This window comes from Tupaia chinensis, unplaced genomic scaffold (assembly GCF_000334495.1).
Source record: "Tupaia chinensis unplaced genomic scaffold, TupChi_1.0 Scaffold145093_1, whole genome shotgun sequence".
Taxonomy (NCBI): domain Eukaryota; kingdom Metazoa; phylum Chordata; class Mammalia; order Scandentia; family Tupaiidae; genus Tupaia; species Tupaia belangeri.
The window spans coordinates 1602143-1620704 of NW_006204954.1; the positions used below are offsets into that span (position 1 = coordinate 1602143).

General features: G+C 41.0%; 2 protein-coding genes and 1 long non-coding RNA gene across 5 annotated transcripts in view; 2 read left to right on the forward strand and 1 right to left on the reverse strand.

Moving 5' to 3' along the window:
• Positions 1–7155, forward strand: part of CERT1 (ceramide transporter 1) — a 145896-nt gene extending 138741 nt beyond the window's left edge. The window contains exon 20 of one of the 2 annotated variants that reach the window (XM_006167785.3): positions 3967–7155. The gene's annotated coding sequence lies outside the window, so the exon portion shown is untranslated. The remainder of the gene's footprint in view (positions 1–3966) is intronic. The other variant, XM_006167784.3, reaches the window with a different exon arrangement.
• Positions 7156–7668: 513 nt separating this feature from the next.
• On the forward strand, positions 7669–15691 carry LOC114005973 (uncharacterized). The gene is made up of 2 exons (XR_003547754.1): positions 7669–7759; positions 15431–15691. It is a non-coding gene; the product is annotated as an uncharacterized LOC114005973 (long non-coding RNA).
• A 364-nt stretch (positions 15692–16055) lies between these two features.
• Positions 16056–18562, reverse strand: part of HMGCR (3-hydroxy-3-methylglutaryl-CoA reductase) — a 28041-nt gene continuing 25534 nt past the window's right edge. For both annotated transcript variants that reach the window (XM_006167787.3, XM_006167788.3), the window contains exon 20: positions 16056–18080. In XM_006167787.3, coding sequence (XP_006167849.1) covers positions 18026–18080 — 55 coding nt within the window. In that variant the 3' untranslated portion in view covers positions 16056–18025. The remainder of the gene's footprint in view (positions 18081–18562) is intronic.

Consider the following 18562-nt stretch of genomic DNA (forward strand, 5'->3'; position numbering starts at 1 on the left):
CTTTCTGTCTCTCTGTCTCTCTCTGTCTGTCTGGCGAGTGCACGCCCCCCATGGCAAAAACCTCCCAAAAAAAAAAAAAAAAAAGAAAGAAAGAAATTTCAGTATTATAGAACTATAAAATTGCAGAAGTGCCAATTCAGCTCCCTGGCCTAGTGGTTAAGGCAGCCACTTCCCACATGGCTGACTGCAGTTCTTGACCTAGAAATCTGAGAAAACATGCGAGACTCATGTGCATGCATGCCCAAAATTTCAAAAAGAGAGAAATGAAGGGATTGCAGTATGACCATTCTCTACAAGGGTACTTTCCTCTCTCCTTTTCTTTCTCTCTGGAGACTATATGCACCCTCTGGCCAAAAAAGAAAAAGAAAAAACCAACACCTTTCAGAAGTGCATATTCCCTGTATTTTCTTGATTCCCAACAAGTTCAGTTATTTTTGTGTATATTCTTTCAGATTTTTCTACATATGTACCGATATATTTTTTAATATATTTACAAGTGTTTATTCTATACTTAGTATTTTACAGCTTGCTTTTTCTCACTTAATAATTTATCTTGACTATCTTTCTATATAAAACTATTAGATGTATAGCACTATAACATCCTTTTAACATTTATTATATAAATGCTATAGAATTTATTAGTCAGGTCCCATGTTAATGCCTGAGTTGGTTTCATCTTTGTTATTAAGCAGTGATATACTAAGCATCTTTATACAGGGAGTTGTGTTTTTTGGAAAGGTTTTTGCTATAGGGCACATGCGCTCGCCAGAAAGACAAAAAGAGATAGACAGAAAGCGAGAAATCACCACTGAGGGAGGATGGCCACGCCACAGTCTTTTCTCCTCCATTCTCCTCTCGGGATCTTGGGCACACATGCAAACATGCCCGGCATGAGTTTAAGCCACCGAGTCCAAGACTCAAACTGCGGTCTGCTACTTGGGAGTCCAGTGACATAGCCATTATGCCAACTGCTGGTCCCGGGAGTTGTATTCTTTAGTGATACATTAACATGGTTCAAAAGGCAATAGTATCGGGGCCAGCAGGTGGGGTGGTGATTAAGGCACTGGATTCTCACAGGGCTGACTGTGGTGAGGGTCCCAGACCAGGCAACCTGAAAATCATGAAAAATAAATGCATACATAAATAAATTTTTTTTAAGTCAGTAGTATGAAGGAAGTATACTGTGAAATTTACTCTCTGCCTCCCATTCAACCTATTTTGCCTACCCAAAAGAACTAATTATTATTATATGTTATATAACATTGTATGTATAATAATATTAATTGTTTGCATAGTATATGTGCTATTACTAGTTTCTTGTATATCTTCCCAGGGATTTAATTTATGATGCCTGAATAAGCAAATATGTCTATATTCCCCCCAAAATACTGGTCTGTATTTTGTATTTGCACTTATTTTATCTTGAAAGTCTTTCCACATTTGCAAGGAGCTTAATTCCTTCATTTTTTTAAATTTATTTAATTTTATTTATTATTATTATTTTCAAAATTTGACCAGAGAAAGAGAGAGAGGAGAAGTGAGAACTTGAGCCACCATTTTCAGGACTTAAACCGCAATCAGACATGTAGGAGTCGAGCGCCTTAACCATTATGCCACCTGATGTCCCCCTTAATTCCTTGTTTAAGGCTTAAAGTATGTCATTGTATGGATGTATAAAATTTAGCTAACTAGTTCTGTACTGGTAAATACTAAATTTGTTTTCTGGCCAACCATTGGCATAATGATTAAGGTAACCAGATTCCACAGGGCTAATGGCAGTTCAAGCTCCAGACCCTATGGCTTGAAAAGCATAGGACCCTGTAGGGGATGCACTCAGAGACTCACTCACTCACTCTCTCTCTCTCTCTCTCTCTCTCTCTTTCTCTCTCTCTCTTTCTGTCTGCCTCACTCATCAGTCATGGAAGAAATAACTTTTTTATTTTTTTAAGTTTGCTAAAGGGGCATTTGCTTGCCTGAGAGAGAGAAAGAAATCACCCCCCAGGAAGGATGACCGTATCACAATTCCCCCTTCTCCATCCTTCTTTTGGGATTTTGGTCATGCACACACAGGTGCCCAGCATGATTTTCAAGGCTCTAGGTCCAGGACTTGAACTATGCAGTTGGCCACGTGGGATCCAGCTGTCTTAACCTCATTCCACCTGCTAACCCCATAAATAAACAATTTTTTTTAAGTTAATGAGGTCCAAAGAATTGAAAGCCGTCAAAACCCATACTCATTTGACAAGGGATCTGAGCATATTCATTGATTGAATAAAGCAAACCTCTATCCCATGTATATATGAAATGAATCATAGCATTGAGACCTATGAAATTTACATATTTCAAATTTCAAGAGTAATAATTATATATTCCCTTTTTAAAATTATTTTATTTAACCTTATTTATTATTTATTCATTTGTTTATTTAAATTTGACCAGAGAAGGACAGAGTGAGAGTGAGAGAGAGAGAGAGAAAGTGAGAAAGTTTTTACCTTAGGGTGCATGAGCTCGCTGAGAAGAGAAACAATGACAGTGAGAGGGAAAGTTAGAAATCTCTCCCCAGGGGCATGGGCACACCGTAGTACCTTCTCCTCCACCCTCCTGGTATCTTGGGCACACGCACACATGCCTGGCATGAGTTTCAAGCAACCAGGTCTAGAACTTGAACCACAGCCAGCCATGTGAGGAGTTCAGCAACAACATAAACTGTGCCATCTGCTGGCCCCGATAATGATACATACTTAAAGGTAAAAATTCTTAAAAGATAAATTTTACTAGAGATTCTGTGCATCCCTGAATCTCTCCCATAACTTACCTTAATTTTTAAAATTCTCGATAAGTGGCATTCCATGGCAACTTTTGTTTGTTTTTAGTTTTTGTTATAGTGCACATGCACTTGCCAGAAAGAGACAGACAGAGATAGAGAGAAAGAAAGTGATAAATCACCCCACAGTGGGTATGACTATGCCACAATCCCTTCTCCATTTTCCTCTTGGGATTTTGGGCATGCATGCACATGTGCCCAGCGTGACATTTTTAATTGAAGGCTAAAAGGAAGGAAATGCCAGTTTATGGAGCATACGTCCAGAGGCCTCTGGTTGATTTCGTCTTTGATTACCTATAGCACATTGCCCTTTTTGGTTTTTTAATCACTTTGTTTTTCTTTCTTTTTTTCTTCTTTCTTTCTTCCTTCTTTTTTCCTTTATTTCTTCTTTTTTTAATTGCTAGAGGGTATATGTGCTTGCCAGAAACAGACAGAGAAAGGAGGGAAAAGGCAACCCCCAATGCAATGTGATCATGCAACAATCCCTTCTCTATTGCTCTATCTTGTCAAGATTAGGGGTTATGCATGCACACATGCCTGGCTTGTTTATCAAGCAAGCCACCAGGGGTGGGATTCATACTATGTGGTTGGTCATATTATATCTGTACCCCTTACCACTAGGCCATGGGGCTGACCCAGTTTTTTCTGACGTTCAAAAGATTTCTTACCTTATGATGGTAAAGAAAAATGGGACAAATTTCAAATATGCAAGGATAATAATTGTATGTTCTTTTGTTTGTTTTTGATTTTTATTTGCCATGGGCCATGCACTCACCAAAGAGAGACAGACCGTGAGAGGGAAATAAGAAATGACCTCCCAGTGGGAATGGCTACATCACAGTCCCTTCTCCTTCATCCTCCTCTCGGGATCTGAGGCACACACGCATATGTGCCTGGTGTGATTTTTTTTTCAAGCCTCCAGGTCCAAGACTTGAACCATGGTCTGCCGTGTGGAAGTCCAGTGCCCTAACCACCATGCCACCTGCTGGCCCCAATAATTGTATGCTCTTAAAGATAGAATCCTTAGACAAATTCTAATATTCTGTGCATCCATGAATTTTGGGGGTAAGAGGAATCTATTCTGCTCTTGCCTCTCTAGTGATACATTGCTAAGTTTCTACTTGTCATTTTCTCTCCTGCAGTGACTAAAAGCAAGGCTGTGTGACATTCCATGTTGGAGAAAAACAGGAAAACCAGTTGAACACTCTAAAGTGGAACATAGGATCTATAGCCTTGTCTGTGGCTCAAGACCCTGGCCTTGTGTACAAAAATGAAGAAATCCTGCAATAGCTAAGCTGAACATCTAACACTAGCTGTCTCCTACTAGAAATCCCCTTACTGAGCACATAACTATAAATACATGTAAAATTACATGTATATGGCTATATTTTTATTTGCTTGCTCCTAAAAGAGAAAAAATTTCAACTTTGAATCACAACTAGGAATTGATGCTTTAATTTTGAGAAAGTTTTTCATAATTTTTAATTTACTATGGTTCAGTCTGCCTGAGATCCTCTGTTATATCAGGTTTTGTGCACAAAAAACAGCACAGGTCAAGTACATATGGGGCATGTGCTTTCTGTGCACTAAATTCCTGGATGAGATTCTTCTTTCAGGCCTATAGTCAAATCTGTGTCCAGAATTTTTTGACCTTTTTGCTTTGTATAATCATAGAAGTTCATTGCTGCTGATTTCTATAATGATTCATGTTGTCATGTAAGTGTCTCTTAATAACTGAGGGCTGTCAACCTGTGATTTTGCCTTTTCTATTGTCTTACTCCCATGAAGAACCTTTGTTCTGAAGGAGAAAGACTGAAAAGCTTTATCCCCCACCCCCAGATATCTTTATATTTCTATTATATTTTTTAGTTGTGTACTATGTGCTACAGATTCTTTTCAGTTTGTTACAAACACAATTTGGTAATTCCTAAATTGGCTCTTCCTGCCTTCAAACAGAAACATCTGTACAAATCTTGCGAGTATATAATGGAATACTTTCTAGTAAAATGAACTCAAATTTCCTGAAATTTGTGAGAGAATATATGGTATTACTTGTTAGAGTAAAATCAGACTGTTTGACATTTGATTCAATATTTCTAGTATTTAGTAACAAGTGTGTTGGTTCTAGTTCGAATCAGTTTATGGTATATTGCAAAGTATACATAGATAATGTGAGTAGTGCTCCCTATCGCCTCTTGATCAGAAACTCCAACAAAGCAGTCAAGGATTCCACATGATTCAAACTGAAATGCTTCCTTAGTTGCAATAGGAATTTAAAATGTAAAATACCTTTTTTAGTTTTAGTCCTCTGTGAAAAACCTAGGAGCATGGAGTTGAGGCAAGGAATGGTACTCATTGAAGTCAAAATGACTGCCCACTTCAAAATCTTCATTGTGTTTACACAGAAATGCGTTTATATTAACCAGAGGCATTTGTAGATACTTTGCTGAGTTGTTCACCTCTATAGAAACACAGAAATCTGACCCATTTTGGAAAGTAGAAAGTCATGTCACATAGAACATGTCCTGTATATATTCCATACATGGTAATGGAGTCTTAATGATAAATGCAAGATGATAATTTAATGATGGGATTAGTCTGATCACTTAAGAGTGTAATCCTGGAAGTGAATTACTTGCATCAGATATAGTGATATTTATTATTCTGTACAGAGAGAAAAATACATATAAAACATATGCTTACATTACATGCACGCAGATTTCATGCTCCATAAATCTTTTCTATTTTTTAATTTACCTTTCTCTAAATGATGTGCATGGAATATGCCTTATTACAGAAAAATGCTGTTCATAATTTGACTATGTGGAAAAGTGCCTATATGGTGGTAATGCTAGTAAGGCAAATAGGACAAATTATCATACCGGATTACTACATCACCAGTTAGCATTTTATATTGTGATGGTTTCAAAAAAATTTATACCTCAAATGTGTATTTTATTTTACAATCAGCTTTGGGATGGGAGAATGGGAGGGTTGGGGAGGGAAGGTTTATTTACCATCACCTCTGATGGGAAACTTCAAAAAACTTCCATATGCCCACTATAAATGTTTCTCTGTTTGCCATTTCTGGTAACTATCATGAACACAGCAACACTTTCATAACTAAATTGGATAGCTTTATTTTACAAAGGTATAGGAAGTTTACAAAGCAGTATCTAAATCTATTGTTAGTTGTATTTGAATTAAATATAATGATATACTTTTGCAATTCTGTAAATAAAAGATCACAAAATATTTGTATTAAAAAAGAAGAAAAGATACATTTTATCTTTGGGTAACTGCACTGGTACTTCACTAGAGTTAATCCCACCCACTCAGATTTAGAAATGAGTTGGGGAATAGGCAAGAAGTCAAAATCTGAAGAGGTACTGGCCTTTTAGACATATTTAGACCCACTAGAATTGTTTTCATATGGCTGATTCCTACCCAGCGAATATTCATGTTTCTTCATCCACAGATGTTTCTCTTCTCCCATGCAAAAGAAAAAGAAAGGAAAAAAATTCCCATTTTTGGCTCACTGTTGTGTGCTGTGTTAGAAACTTGAAAAATACTGATGATGTGGGAGTTTTGTCCCTGAATGCCAGTGTACAGGACAAGAGAGCAGTGTTTCGCTTGAAATTCAGGACTCCTGACTCTGAGGTGGAGGATGATCATTGCAGCACTTGGTTTGGGATTGCCACAGAGACAGCCAGACCAAGGACGGGGCTATCTGTGATGGAAGTATAAGAAGGCTATGAAGGAGAAGGATTGGGTTTACCATTTATTCAGTTTCATCAACTAATTTGTACACCTCTACGACATCAGTGTCAGTTGCTATTGAGAAATTTTTAGTTGGGCTGAGCTGGTTCTCTTGTGAAATCGTGCTGGTTATCTTTAAGCTTATCAGTTATTTGTCCAGTTAAACACTTTTCACCAGTATTTAGTCCGAGTTGTACAGACGATGTATTTGGATTATTGTTATTGTTCATCTACAGACTCAAAACATAATCATTTTAAAGTACCTTGAGAGTGTGTAGAGTGTAACTATTCTATAATAGCTTTATGATCCTGATGATGTTTTTTTAAAAATAATAAAGTTGGATCTTCCATGTTACAATCACAAAATTAAAACCAGTATTTAAAGTGGAAAAGTATTAAAATATTATGGACAAATGTGCTTGCTTGGTTTGTTTTTCCTTAACTCCAAGATACTGCCCTACATAATTCTTCTCTGAGTAATTAAAAGCTGAAGTGCTCCAATCAGTATTCTTAAAAGTGTAGGTTGTTACCTAGTTTAAGAATCAAGTAAACTATTCATGAGTTTCAAACAAACTTTTATTTTTTCCTAAGGCTTTTGCCATAGCGCGCATGCGCCTACTGGAGATGGAATGGAAATGTGAGAAATCACCCCTCAAGGGGAATGATCACGCTGCACTCCCTTCTCCATTCTCCTTGGGATTTGGGGCATAGGCACACAGTGTGGAGAGTCACAGAGTCCAGGACTGGAACTGCGGTCAACCATATGGGAGTCCAGCGCCTTAATGATCACATCACCTGCTAGCCCCACAACCTTTTTTTTTTTTTTTTTAACAAAATACAAAAAGATGGAACATACCAAATATATGGCATGTAATAAAGGTAATATCTTGAGGGGTGTGTGTTTGCGGTGGGTTATATAATTTAAAATTAATGTCTTACTGTGGATTGTCCAAATTTTTTTGAAAGAATTGTTTTATTTAACTTTATTTATTTTATTTGACCAGAGAGGAACAGAACAAGCGAGCGAGACAGAGAAAGTGAGAAAGCAAACCACCAAGTCCGGGACTCAAACCATGATCGGCTCTGTGGGAGTCTAGCATCCTTAACAACCATGCCATCTGCCGGCCCCCTGTACAAATGTTTTAAAAGATTGATAGCGAAGCCACCTATACCCAGGTATTTCTTATATTTATTTTAATTTGTAAGAAGGTGCATGTGCTCTTCTGAGAAAGAGAGGGAAAGTAGGAAAGGGCCACCCCAATAGGGGATGACCAGGCTGTGAAACCTGCTACTGTGACTTTTGTTCTGGTCTGGCCACTTCCACATCCCAATAGTCATCGCTTTGATTGTGCTTTGTCTTCGGAACTACATTGGTAAAGCCCTATGTCATCTCATTACAGTTCTTTCAATAAATGCTTCCAAATCTTGATCCCACTTATTTAAAATTTCCACTTAAAGCTCTGCTTTTGTCTACAGCTGATCTGGGCACAACCGTATTGGCAACCGCTGAGCAGAAAGCTTGCTCCACTGTAATTTTTCAGTCAGAATTGTGTAAAGGTGAACTAATTGAGTTGCCCATATTGTTGGCATCTGTTTCTGCTGTCAGTCGTTAGTCCTCTTCAATTGGAGAACCCAACAACATTTTTTTCCTGGCAAATTGATGTGTATGGTGTGCCCCGCAAATGTACTCTTTAACGTATTGTCCCTTCTTAAAACTATTTACCATTTGTTAACTGATGATTTCTTTGGGACATTGTCCTCATAAACGTTTCATAAAGCATCATGATTTCACCATTCTTCCAAGTTTCACCATAAATTTGTCTATGCTTGCTTTAGTAGAATTCATGTTACTCTGATAAGACCTCTCTTTAAACTGACAGCTTATCCTTCTTAATGCCTCCAAGTAGATCCAAGTTAGCACAAGTTTATCTTGGTGTTGTCGACAGAAATAACCAACTCTGTAAAAATAATGTGGCTTCTTTCTAATCAGAATATGAGTGACCCAGGCCTGGAGAGAAGGCAAAACATGATTTCTCTGGGTGATCAGGTACAGGGGTTCCTTTTATCGATTTTGAGAGCCAGAGACAAAGTTTGGGATTTAGTGAAGAATTTTTCCATTGGTCTGGCCCAAAAAGGCAGGACATGGTGGTGGGGGGGGGAGGGCTTGTAGGTCATAGGTGGATTTTACAATTTTTAGGTTGATGATTGGAAAAGGTTACTGAAACCAGAAAAGAATGTACTTTAACAGAGATAAGGAGGCTTAATATACATCACAAAGATACCATGCCAGGGACAAGATTAGGAAGAAGCTTATCAATGGGTCAAAATGGTCTGTTAATGTTTCTGCCTTGACTCCCCCCAGGCCCTGTGGAAAGGATTATGAAAAATAGGAAAAAGCCGTCAGACTTCTGTCCTCAGTGGACAAGAAAAAAAAAAAACCTTGAGTAGTTTTTTATAATACACATTTTTCATGAACTTTTTGAAGACTCCTTGCATAGAAGTTGATGAACTAGAATAAGCTAACATGCTTGAAGACTGGTACTTTTAGTGTATGGGTCTTAATACTTTTCTTATTGGCTCACAAAATCCCAACATCCAAAACCTACTTCAGGGTCCCAACTTCTGACCTTACTTATGACACTGTTGTAGAGTGCCACCAAATGAACAACCACCAAAGCCAGATTAAGTTTAAAAGAAATCTTTTTTTTAATTTAATTTATTTAATTAATTTAACTAGAGAGGGACAGAGAAAGAGAAGCCAAGCTGCCAGGTCCAGGACTTGAACTGTGGTCAACCATGTGAGAGTCCAGCACCCTTAGCCACCACACCACCTGCTGGCCCCTAAAGGGAGTCTTTATTAGCTCGCCAGTGACTACAGCCTGAGGCTCAGGAGCTGAGAGTCAAAACTGCAGCCCCCACCTGAAGTTTGAGCAGTCCTTTTATAGGGGGTCAGTTACCAGGGGTTTCTATGCAATAGTTACAGAAGCTGAATCAAGCAGGTTAATTATTTCTGAGGGGAGTGGGGTTTCCATGCAAGCAGTTACCTTGCTAAACAAAAGGGTTTCAGGCTAGTTAGCAAAGACAGTAGCAGGTACAAGGTGTCGCCCCAGATGCGGTTTTCTCTATGGCTAGCATAAGCTATTTTCTCATGGAAAGAGCAAGCCGGTTTACAGAAACAGCCAACCATGTTAGGGTAAGGGAACAAAATGGACAAAACTGTTGTTCATGTGCAAGATCTAATATGTGGCCTTCTACAATGCAGAAATGTGGGGGGGGGCACAAGGGTGATCGGGCCCACACTTAGTGAGACATAGGATTTTTGTCTCACGCTCAGGAAGAATGAGTCGCAGGCTCAGAGAGTAGATATAGTAAAGGGGGGAGTTTATTAAAGGAGAGGGAAGGGAAAATAGAGTTCCCAAGAAGGGAGGGGTCCCAGAAAATGGGTTGTCAAAGAAGAACTGTTGCAGGGGCGTTTTATGCGAGTCAGGAAGGGCTTTGTCCGGACTTGGGTTTAATAAGGTGAGGTTTGTGTATGTATTTCCTTCCTGGTAGGGAGGGGCACATGCTGGGTGCATCCAATTATTCTAATTTTGGAGTGGGTACCAAAATCAGGAGACTCTTTGTCTAGAAGCTTTGGGCCCCAATACTGCCTCCATCTCAAAACTTAGCTACTTTGTGATTTTATTTTAAACCTATACCCTAACTATGTTTTTAGGGTCCCTGTCTTCCCTCACTTCCACTAGCCTGTTAGCAGGCCTGTAAACACCTGTTACCACCTCAGTTCTGCATGTGCTTGCCCTTCATACTGGGACTACACCACTGCTATGCCGTTATTCTATTAGTCTAGCAGCTATTCCAATATGCCAGACACAGCCTAGGGAGCCTGGAAACCTCACAGCCCAGGGCCCCCACCTAAGTTCAGAGAGCAATTGTATGTACAATACGTTTAAGGTGGCCACAAAGTAATAGGTGGGGTGGGAGGGAAAGGAAGGAGCAATGGAGCTTGGGGTGGGGGGTGGGGGTTAGAATTTTTCATTTCAATGATAAAGGATAAGGTAAATCTGTCTAAAATATGTTGAGTAAAAAGGACTAGATACAGGAAGTGAGATGCAATTATCTTCTCCTTCCCTGGGTTTAAATTTAGTAATAGAGGCAGAAAAGCAGGGAGTCAAAAGGAAACAAATACTGTGGAAGCCCACAGAGGTTTGGGTTGTAAAGGGCTCATTGTATTGTAGTCAGTCTTGCAGCTGAAGAGGAAGGACAAGAAAAGAGGATTAGCTGTGCCACCTCTGCTGAGAATCCCTGTGGTCTGTGGAATGTACTAGACTATTGCCCAAATTAGATAAATATATCTGGCTCATCACAGCCACTAGAAAAATCTTATACTGGGAACAGCAGGTGACATGGTGGTTAAGGCGCTGAACTTCCACATGACTGACTGAGGTTCGAGTCCCAGACCTGGCATCTTGCTTTCTCACTTTCTATTGCTGATGAATATAAATAATAATAAATAAATTAAAAAAGGAAAAATCTCATACCAGTTTTGGGTGATAGAATGATTGTGTGTGTGTGTGAATAAATATAAAAATAACATTTCGGAGACCATGTATAGCTAGATACAGCCATAGAAGCTGGCTAGTCCAACTATATTTTCACAAATAAAGGAACTGAAGACAAGATAAAAAAAAGTAACCTAAGGCATCAGCTAATTTGTTGCTGAGCAAGAGTTGGAATGGAGATGTCGGGATTTCTAGGTCCCTGAACACTGCCTTCCTCCTTACTGTAAATGTTATTTTCTCTCACGTAAATGTTAATTATTTTAATGTATTGCATCAGCATCAGCCATTCAACAAACACTGAGGACTTTTAATGTAAGGGACTTGTTCTAAGGTAATAAGACATAGTCTCTACCTTCAAGAGACCTCAGTCTGGGTGAAAATGTGGGCAAGATTTACCCTGGAGTACACAATAAAATATCCCCAACTTTGATTTGTACATATTTTTATAATTTTAATTTTTTATTTATAATGTACATAATTCAATATAATTTATCAAGAAATACACATTTATTGTGTTGCTGAAAACCAGACACCAAGGAATGGAAAGCAGCACTTGGAGAGATTAGAACATTATTTCTCCAGTGGGCAGAGTAGTTCACACTCTAAATCTCCAGCCCCCACTGGAGGTTGGCTGGACAGTCTTTTATGGGGTAATTGGGGAAGAGGAGGTCTTGGGGTAGGGAGTCGGTTCAGAACCGGACCAGGCAGAGAAGCAGGAAGACTATTCAAGGTATTAATCTATTCAAAGTACTAATCCACCCAAGGTTTTCAGGTTACCCTGTAGCTCCAGGGAGGGCAGAAAACTTAGTTGGCTATCAGCCCTGAGTTATTCATGAATTCAAGGTCTTTCCATATCAGGAGTGGGGTTTAAAAACAATAGGAGGGTCAGTCACTCTGTTTACTCTTAGACAAAGGAGGAGAGGGCAAGTTTCTAGTCTTAGGAATTTAATAGTTTATAATGGAGGCACCCCTCCAAGATGGAGTCTCACATGCTTCAATTGGGGATGTGCAAAACTAACCCCCCCCCAGAGGTTTTTGCTATTGGGCGCATGTGCTCACCAGACAGAGACAGAGAGATAGAAAGCGAGAAATCACCCCCCAGAGGGGATGGCCATGCCGCAATCCCTTCTCCATTCTCCTCTTGGGATCTTGGGCAGGCACGCACACGCGCCCGGTGTGAGTTTAAGCCACCAGGTCCGGGACTCGAACCGCAGTTGACTACGTGGGAGTCCAGCGACATACCCATTACACTAACTGCTGGTCCCGTGCAAAACTCTTTCGATGGGGTGTTCAAGGTTTGGATTCTGCTAGCCTGCTATATAGGTGCTGCCCTGGGCAAGTTAGATGAGCCTTTCCCCAAAGGGCTTTGCATTTGAAATTGCCATTTTCCAGGCTATACCAGCAAGCCAATGTCAAGCTGTGATTACTTATTAAGTGTTGTGCAGTGTGGAAGGGCATCCAGATCTGTTGAAGAAGCCATGCTCCATGGTGGGTAGGCTGCACTGTATAGATCGGAGAATATTTTGCTATTAAGAGGAAGTTCTGGGACTGGGAACCAGCAGTTAGCATAATGGCTATGTCGCTGGACTCCCACGTAGTCGACCGCGGTTTGGGTCCCGGACCCGATGGCTTAAAACTCACGCCGGGCACGTGTGCGTGCGTGCCCAAGATCCCAAGAGGAGAATGGGGAAGGGATTGCGGCGTGACCATCCCCCCTGGGGGGTGATTTCTCACTTTCTGTCTCTGTCTCTGTCTGACGAGCACACGCGCCCTATAGTGAAAAAAACCTCTCCAAAAAAAAAGTGAGGAAGTCCTAAGAATGAGAGTTTTCTCAGATGATGCCCTAAATCAGAAGAGACAGGCGGCAGTGGGCCAGAACTTAATAGTTTCATGGTAAGAGCCCTTTGAGGGCTCAAGTTTAGACTCTGAAATGGGCAGGAAGGTAGAGGATCCTGTATTCTCCTTCATGAATTTTAGGGCTACAAGAGAGCTAAGGAATGAGGTTCTGTTATCACACATCATGCACAGCTAACACTGGATTTGCTTTACTGTGTGTGACACTTCTACCACATACAATTGCAGTGGATTATAGAGGAATACTGAAAAAGAACTGCTGCAGCTGTATCCTACTCTTCTGTGGTAGACCTTGGTCCATTTTCCCTGCATGATTTCAGGGTCTCATGTCCTTGGGGAAATGTGGTAGGCAGTTAGTCATGAGCGGGCAGCCCTAAGAGAAAAGCAAAAGGACACATGCCGCATCAATCTGGTTTATCCGGAATTACAACCAGACCTTCCATGAGGTATCTTCTCACCTAGCCCCGGGCGCCAGAAGGGCTAGGCAATTTGCCATCTTTCTTCCTTGGTGCCTGAGGGAGGCAACACAGGGATGATTTTCTCTTATCATCCCTCATGAATTCAAAAAGACCCAAGCAAGCATTTTAGTCAACACCCTAATCCCCAAGTAAACTAATTAGGGAGTCTAATTAAACAATCTGGCTCACACTGGGCATGTGCAATTATGTTATTCAATTCCCCATTCTTTACCCGTCAGAAAAGTGCGCATGTGCAAGCGCAGGAGAAAACACTCATATTTGAATTCAAACGAAGTACATAGATAGTATGATAGACCTCCCACCGATATATATCCATGACCACCTCTAGTAATAATAAAGAACAAGCAGTACCAAACGCAGTTGGCACCTGGCAATCTGCCAGCCCAAGAGCCTTTTGGGTGTACTTCCTCTCTTCCTATTAAATCTTCTTTTCTACCTACTTCATTCGTGGTTGCAGTTTCATTTTGTGCCCAGGGACAGATCTCTAATTTTAGTGATCTGGACCCAAAGAACCAAGGACTTCACAAGGCAGCTCAACACTCTCCCTTCTGTTGACAATTCTCTCCATGGGTGTTTTCCAACTTTGTGTTTCTAAATAAACATGATTTTTTTGCTTATTCATCCTAAAGTGTATGTACGGGTCCCATGCCTTGAGGGTCTGGTCATGCCTCTGTCTCCTTCCTCTAGACCTCTAACCTGTTGGATCTTGGGCACTCCATATGCACCATTCAAACCCAACATTTCCTAGCAGCACCTTAGTGCTGTGCCAGAGGCCCTAACCACAACTTTCTAATACCAGCAATGTCAGATACCTGATGCAGAAATCTGGACTATCCCAGCAGCAGCCCCTGTGAATCTGTTGAACTGCCCAATCTCTGGCCCCAGCCTAGCCCAGGAGAAATCGGAAACACTGGGCAGGCCCAGTCATTTGTTTGAACAGACCCTCCAGAGGGGTCTGGAGCACTGAAGTTTCGAGAACAGTGTTAGAGCACTCTGGTATTCTGCCTCCAAACTCTAGTCATTAGCACAGGCTTCTTTTTGTTGGCATTAGAGAGCAGCTGTTAGAAAACTCAACTCCTGATGCTTTTTTTTTTTTTTTTTGGAGAGATTTTCGCTGTAGGGTGCGTGCGCTCGCCAGACAGACAGAGAGAGACATATAGACAGAAAGCGAGAAATCACCCCCAGGGGGGATGGTCACACCGCAATCCCTACTCCTCCATTCTCCTCTCGGGCTCTTGGGCACGCACGCACACGCGCCCGGCGTGAGTTTTAAGCCACCGGGTCCGGGACACGAACCGCGGTCGACTACGTGGGCGTCCAGCGACATAGCCATTATGCTAACTGCCGGCTCCCAACTCCTGATGCTTTTTTTTTTTTTTTTTGGAGAGATTTTCGCTGTAGGGTGCGTGCGCTCGCCAGACAGACAGAGAGAGACATATAGACAGAAAGCGAGAAATCACCCCCAGGGGGGATGGTCACACCGCAATCCCTACTCCTCCATTCTCCTCTCGGGCTCTTGGGCACGCACGCACACGCGCCCGGCGTGAGTTTTAAGCCACCGGGTCCGGGACACGAACCGCGGTCGACTACGTGGGCGTCCAGCGACATAGCCATTATGCTAACTGCTGGCTCCCAACTCCTGATGCTTTTTGTGTACACAATGAAACAGGCATCTGTTAAACTTAAAACACACCTTTGTAAACCAAATCATCAGCCACCTTCTCTTGGTTTCCAGTGGAGAGGCTACCCATCATTTTTGCCAAAAGGCAAAGTTTATTAATAAATTCTAGCCTTGTCTAGCATAGGAGCATAGTTTGAAGAACAACTGATCTTGAACAAAATCTCTACAAGGAATATAATGCTTACTTCCACCTCCTGTACACACAGTGGCTTGGTATTAAAGGTGTTTTGTTGTGTCCTCAAATTTGAGTTGACTTTCCTTTTTTTTGCTGTAGGATGTATAAGCTCCCCACTGAAGACAAGAAATAAAGTGAACACATCCCCAAGGAGAAATGGTCATACTGCAATTCCCTCTCCTTCCTTCTCCTCTCATACAGCGTGTGCCCCCCAGTGAGTCCTTCAAGTCGCCAGGTCTGGGACTGGAATCACGATCAGTCATGTGGGATCCAGCTGCTTCAACCTCGACACTATTTGCTGGCCCTAAGCTCAGATTCTTCAATGTGAGAGTTGGATTAAACCTGAACTGATAAATCTAATTCTAAGAAGGATGATTTTTTTTCTCTTTTTTTTTTTGGAGAGATTTTCACTGTAGGGCGCGTGCACTCGCCAGACAGACATGTCCAGCGACATAGCCATTACGCTAACTGCTGGTTCCCGAAAGATGATTTTTTAAAAAGTTGCCAGAGGGCACATGCACTCACCAGACAGAAAGGAGGCAAGAAAGCACCCCTCCCCCATGGGGAATGGTCATGCTGCAATCCCTTCTCCTCCATCTCTCCCTCCTTTTGTGATTCTGGGCACACCTGCTCATGTGCTCGCCATGTTTCTCCAGCCACCTGGGCTGTAACTCAAACCTCATGGCCAGCCATGTGAGATCCAGCTGCCGTAAACACGCCATTATACTGGCTCAAGACAGATTATTTTAATGCACATACAATACCAGCCTGGTGTCACTGTAGAGTTGGAGAATACAGTGGAGAATGACAAGAGGTCATGTGACTCCTCACATTAACCACAGGTTACCACCACTATGGCCAGACTTTACAAACTTCCAGGATTCAGGTCCAGGGCTAATTCCAAATAAAAGAGGTTACTGTTTACACTTATCAACATTAACTTCCTTTTCATATTTACTGAAAGTGGGAAAAAGTACTGTGTAACAAAATGTATACAATTTAGTAGTAATTGTACAAAACACTGATATTGGTTACAATCACCAAAATGAACACTGGATATGCTTTTCACTGCCACTTCCATGGAAAGCTCTGATAAATAAAAAGTCACTGGCTGAAATGTCACAACAGAAGCAATTTAAACTCTACATACAACAGAAAAGGTAAATCTTCCACAATGATAGCGACAGCGCAGACACAATCGCCAAGACTCTCCATGCTGCTGTGGAGTTACTGCAGTGTTCGTCAGAGTACACCTTCTACACGGGGCAATCAGCTTTCCAAGACCAACATTTACAGCATTAGACGTAATACAAAATAAGGAATTCTTTATTATTTATACAAAACTTGTACATTAAAAAAAAAATTAAGATTCTACAACTCGACTGACCCCCTGAGGAAGCTAAGAACTTTAGTGGTTCCACCAAAGAGGCCCTGTGTGAATTTCGATCACCTCCTGGCCACAGGAACAAGGCCCCCAGCTCCAGGGCTGTTCCCATGGCTCCTTCATGGGCTCTGCAAGCCTACTCTCCTCTCATTAGGCTCAGTAAGCAAAACCAGGGCTTCCTGGACAGCATCAAAGAACATCTTCTCTGGCCCAAGTTAGAGTGTTTTATCAGTAGATAAGTTGATTTTTGTCTTTATTTCTTGAACATGTCAATAAATTCCTAGCTTAAGAAGCTTTATTACAACATATACAGATTTCATACAGTTGTTTACAAAAAAAATCTGAAATTTTCAGCTAAATAAATTGTCTTTTACAAAATTAAGGTTGGCTTAAAGAAGTGATACTTTCCTTTTAAAATTATTTCTGCACAGTTCTCCAAGAGATCAGACTAGGTTATACTTGGCAGTCACCCTGCTCTAAGCAATATGAAGAGTTTGGAAATCTCTAGAAAAGAACACAAAATTCTTTCTTAAAGCCTGATGCTGAAAGACACATCACAACCAATCTAGACTAACTTTACATTTGGACAAGAGGCCTCTTTCTCCAAATAGGCTGCAGAGATAAATGCAGTGATTTGTTTTCTTGATAGAGAACTATGTAGCACTGCTTTACACATTATTCTGTACTATGGGATAAGAGTAATCCTTCCTTTAAAGAAAGCAGGTCCCCTTCTGAAGAATAATGTTGATTAACCGCCCCCCTCTAAAAATTGAAATAGACCAGCACCAAAATGAAGTATTAGTTTACAAAAAATAAAATTAGCTCTTATTTCTTAAAGGTCTACATCCCAGACTTAATAAATTAACTATAAAATCAGGAGTTTTGTCAGCTACAGTATAATTTAAAAATACATTTACAACCCACAGAGGGTGAGAGGCAAGGCAGTCACACTGATACACTGATCACATGATCATCAAAAACAACAACAAAAACCCACTTTTGCTCCAGCTTGTATTTGCTTTCAGAGTGAGCTGTGGATTACCATCTGTGATACTTCAGAATGTAATATTCATGTTGAGAGCTTTCCAAAGAGCACAGCATATAAAGCACTAAAGTGTTTTCCAGTCTGAGGATCTGCATGGACAGGACCTCAGACCTCTCTGAGAGTCCAAAGCCAAGCAGTCGTCTCACTGATCCCGTCTATTCACCATCCTCAACAAGACTCTGCATTGAGCTTTTTAATTCACAGATTTTTATGTTAGTCCTTTAGAACCCAATGCCCGTGTTTCTGCTCACAACTGGCAGGCTACTCAAGCTGCCTTCTTGGTGCAAGTTCCTTGTAGGTCTTGTAAATTTATCTTTGACCTATAGCACAAAAAGACAAGGTAGTAATATACAAAATAAATCAGGAATGCAGAATTTTAATTTAATTCATTTCTTAATACTGCATTTTTTTTCTCTTTTTTTGGAGAGGTTTTTGCTATGGGGTACGTATACGCGCCAGAAAGAAAGTGAGAAATCACCCTCTGGGGGGCTGGCCATGCCACAATCCCTTCTCCTTCATTCTCCTCTCAGGATCTTGGGCATGCACGTACACGCGCCCGGCATGGGTTTTAAGCCACCAGGTCCAGGACTTGAACTGCGGTCAACTACATGGGAGTTCAGCGACACAGCCATTACGCTAACTGCTGGTCCCAATGCTGCATTTTTTTTTTTGAGAGGTTTTTTTGCTATAGGGTACGTGTACTCTCCAGACAGAGATAGAGAGACAGAAAGTGAGAAATCACCCCCCAGGGGAGATGGCCACGCCACAATCCCTTCTCCTCCATTCTCTTCTCGGGATCTTG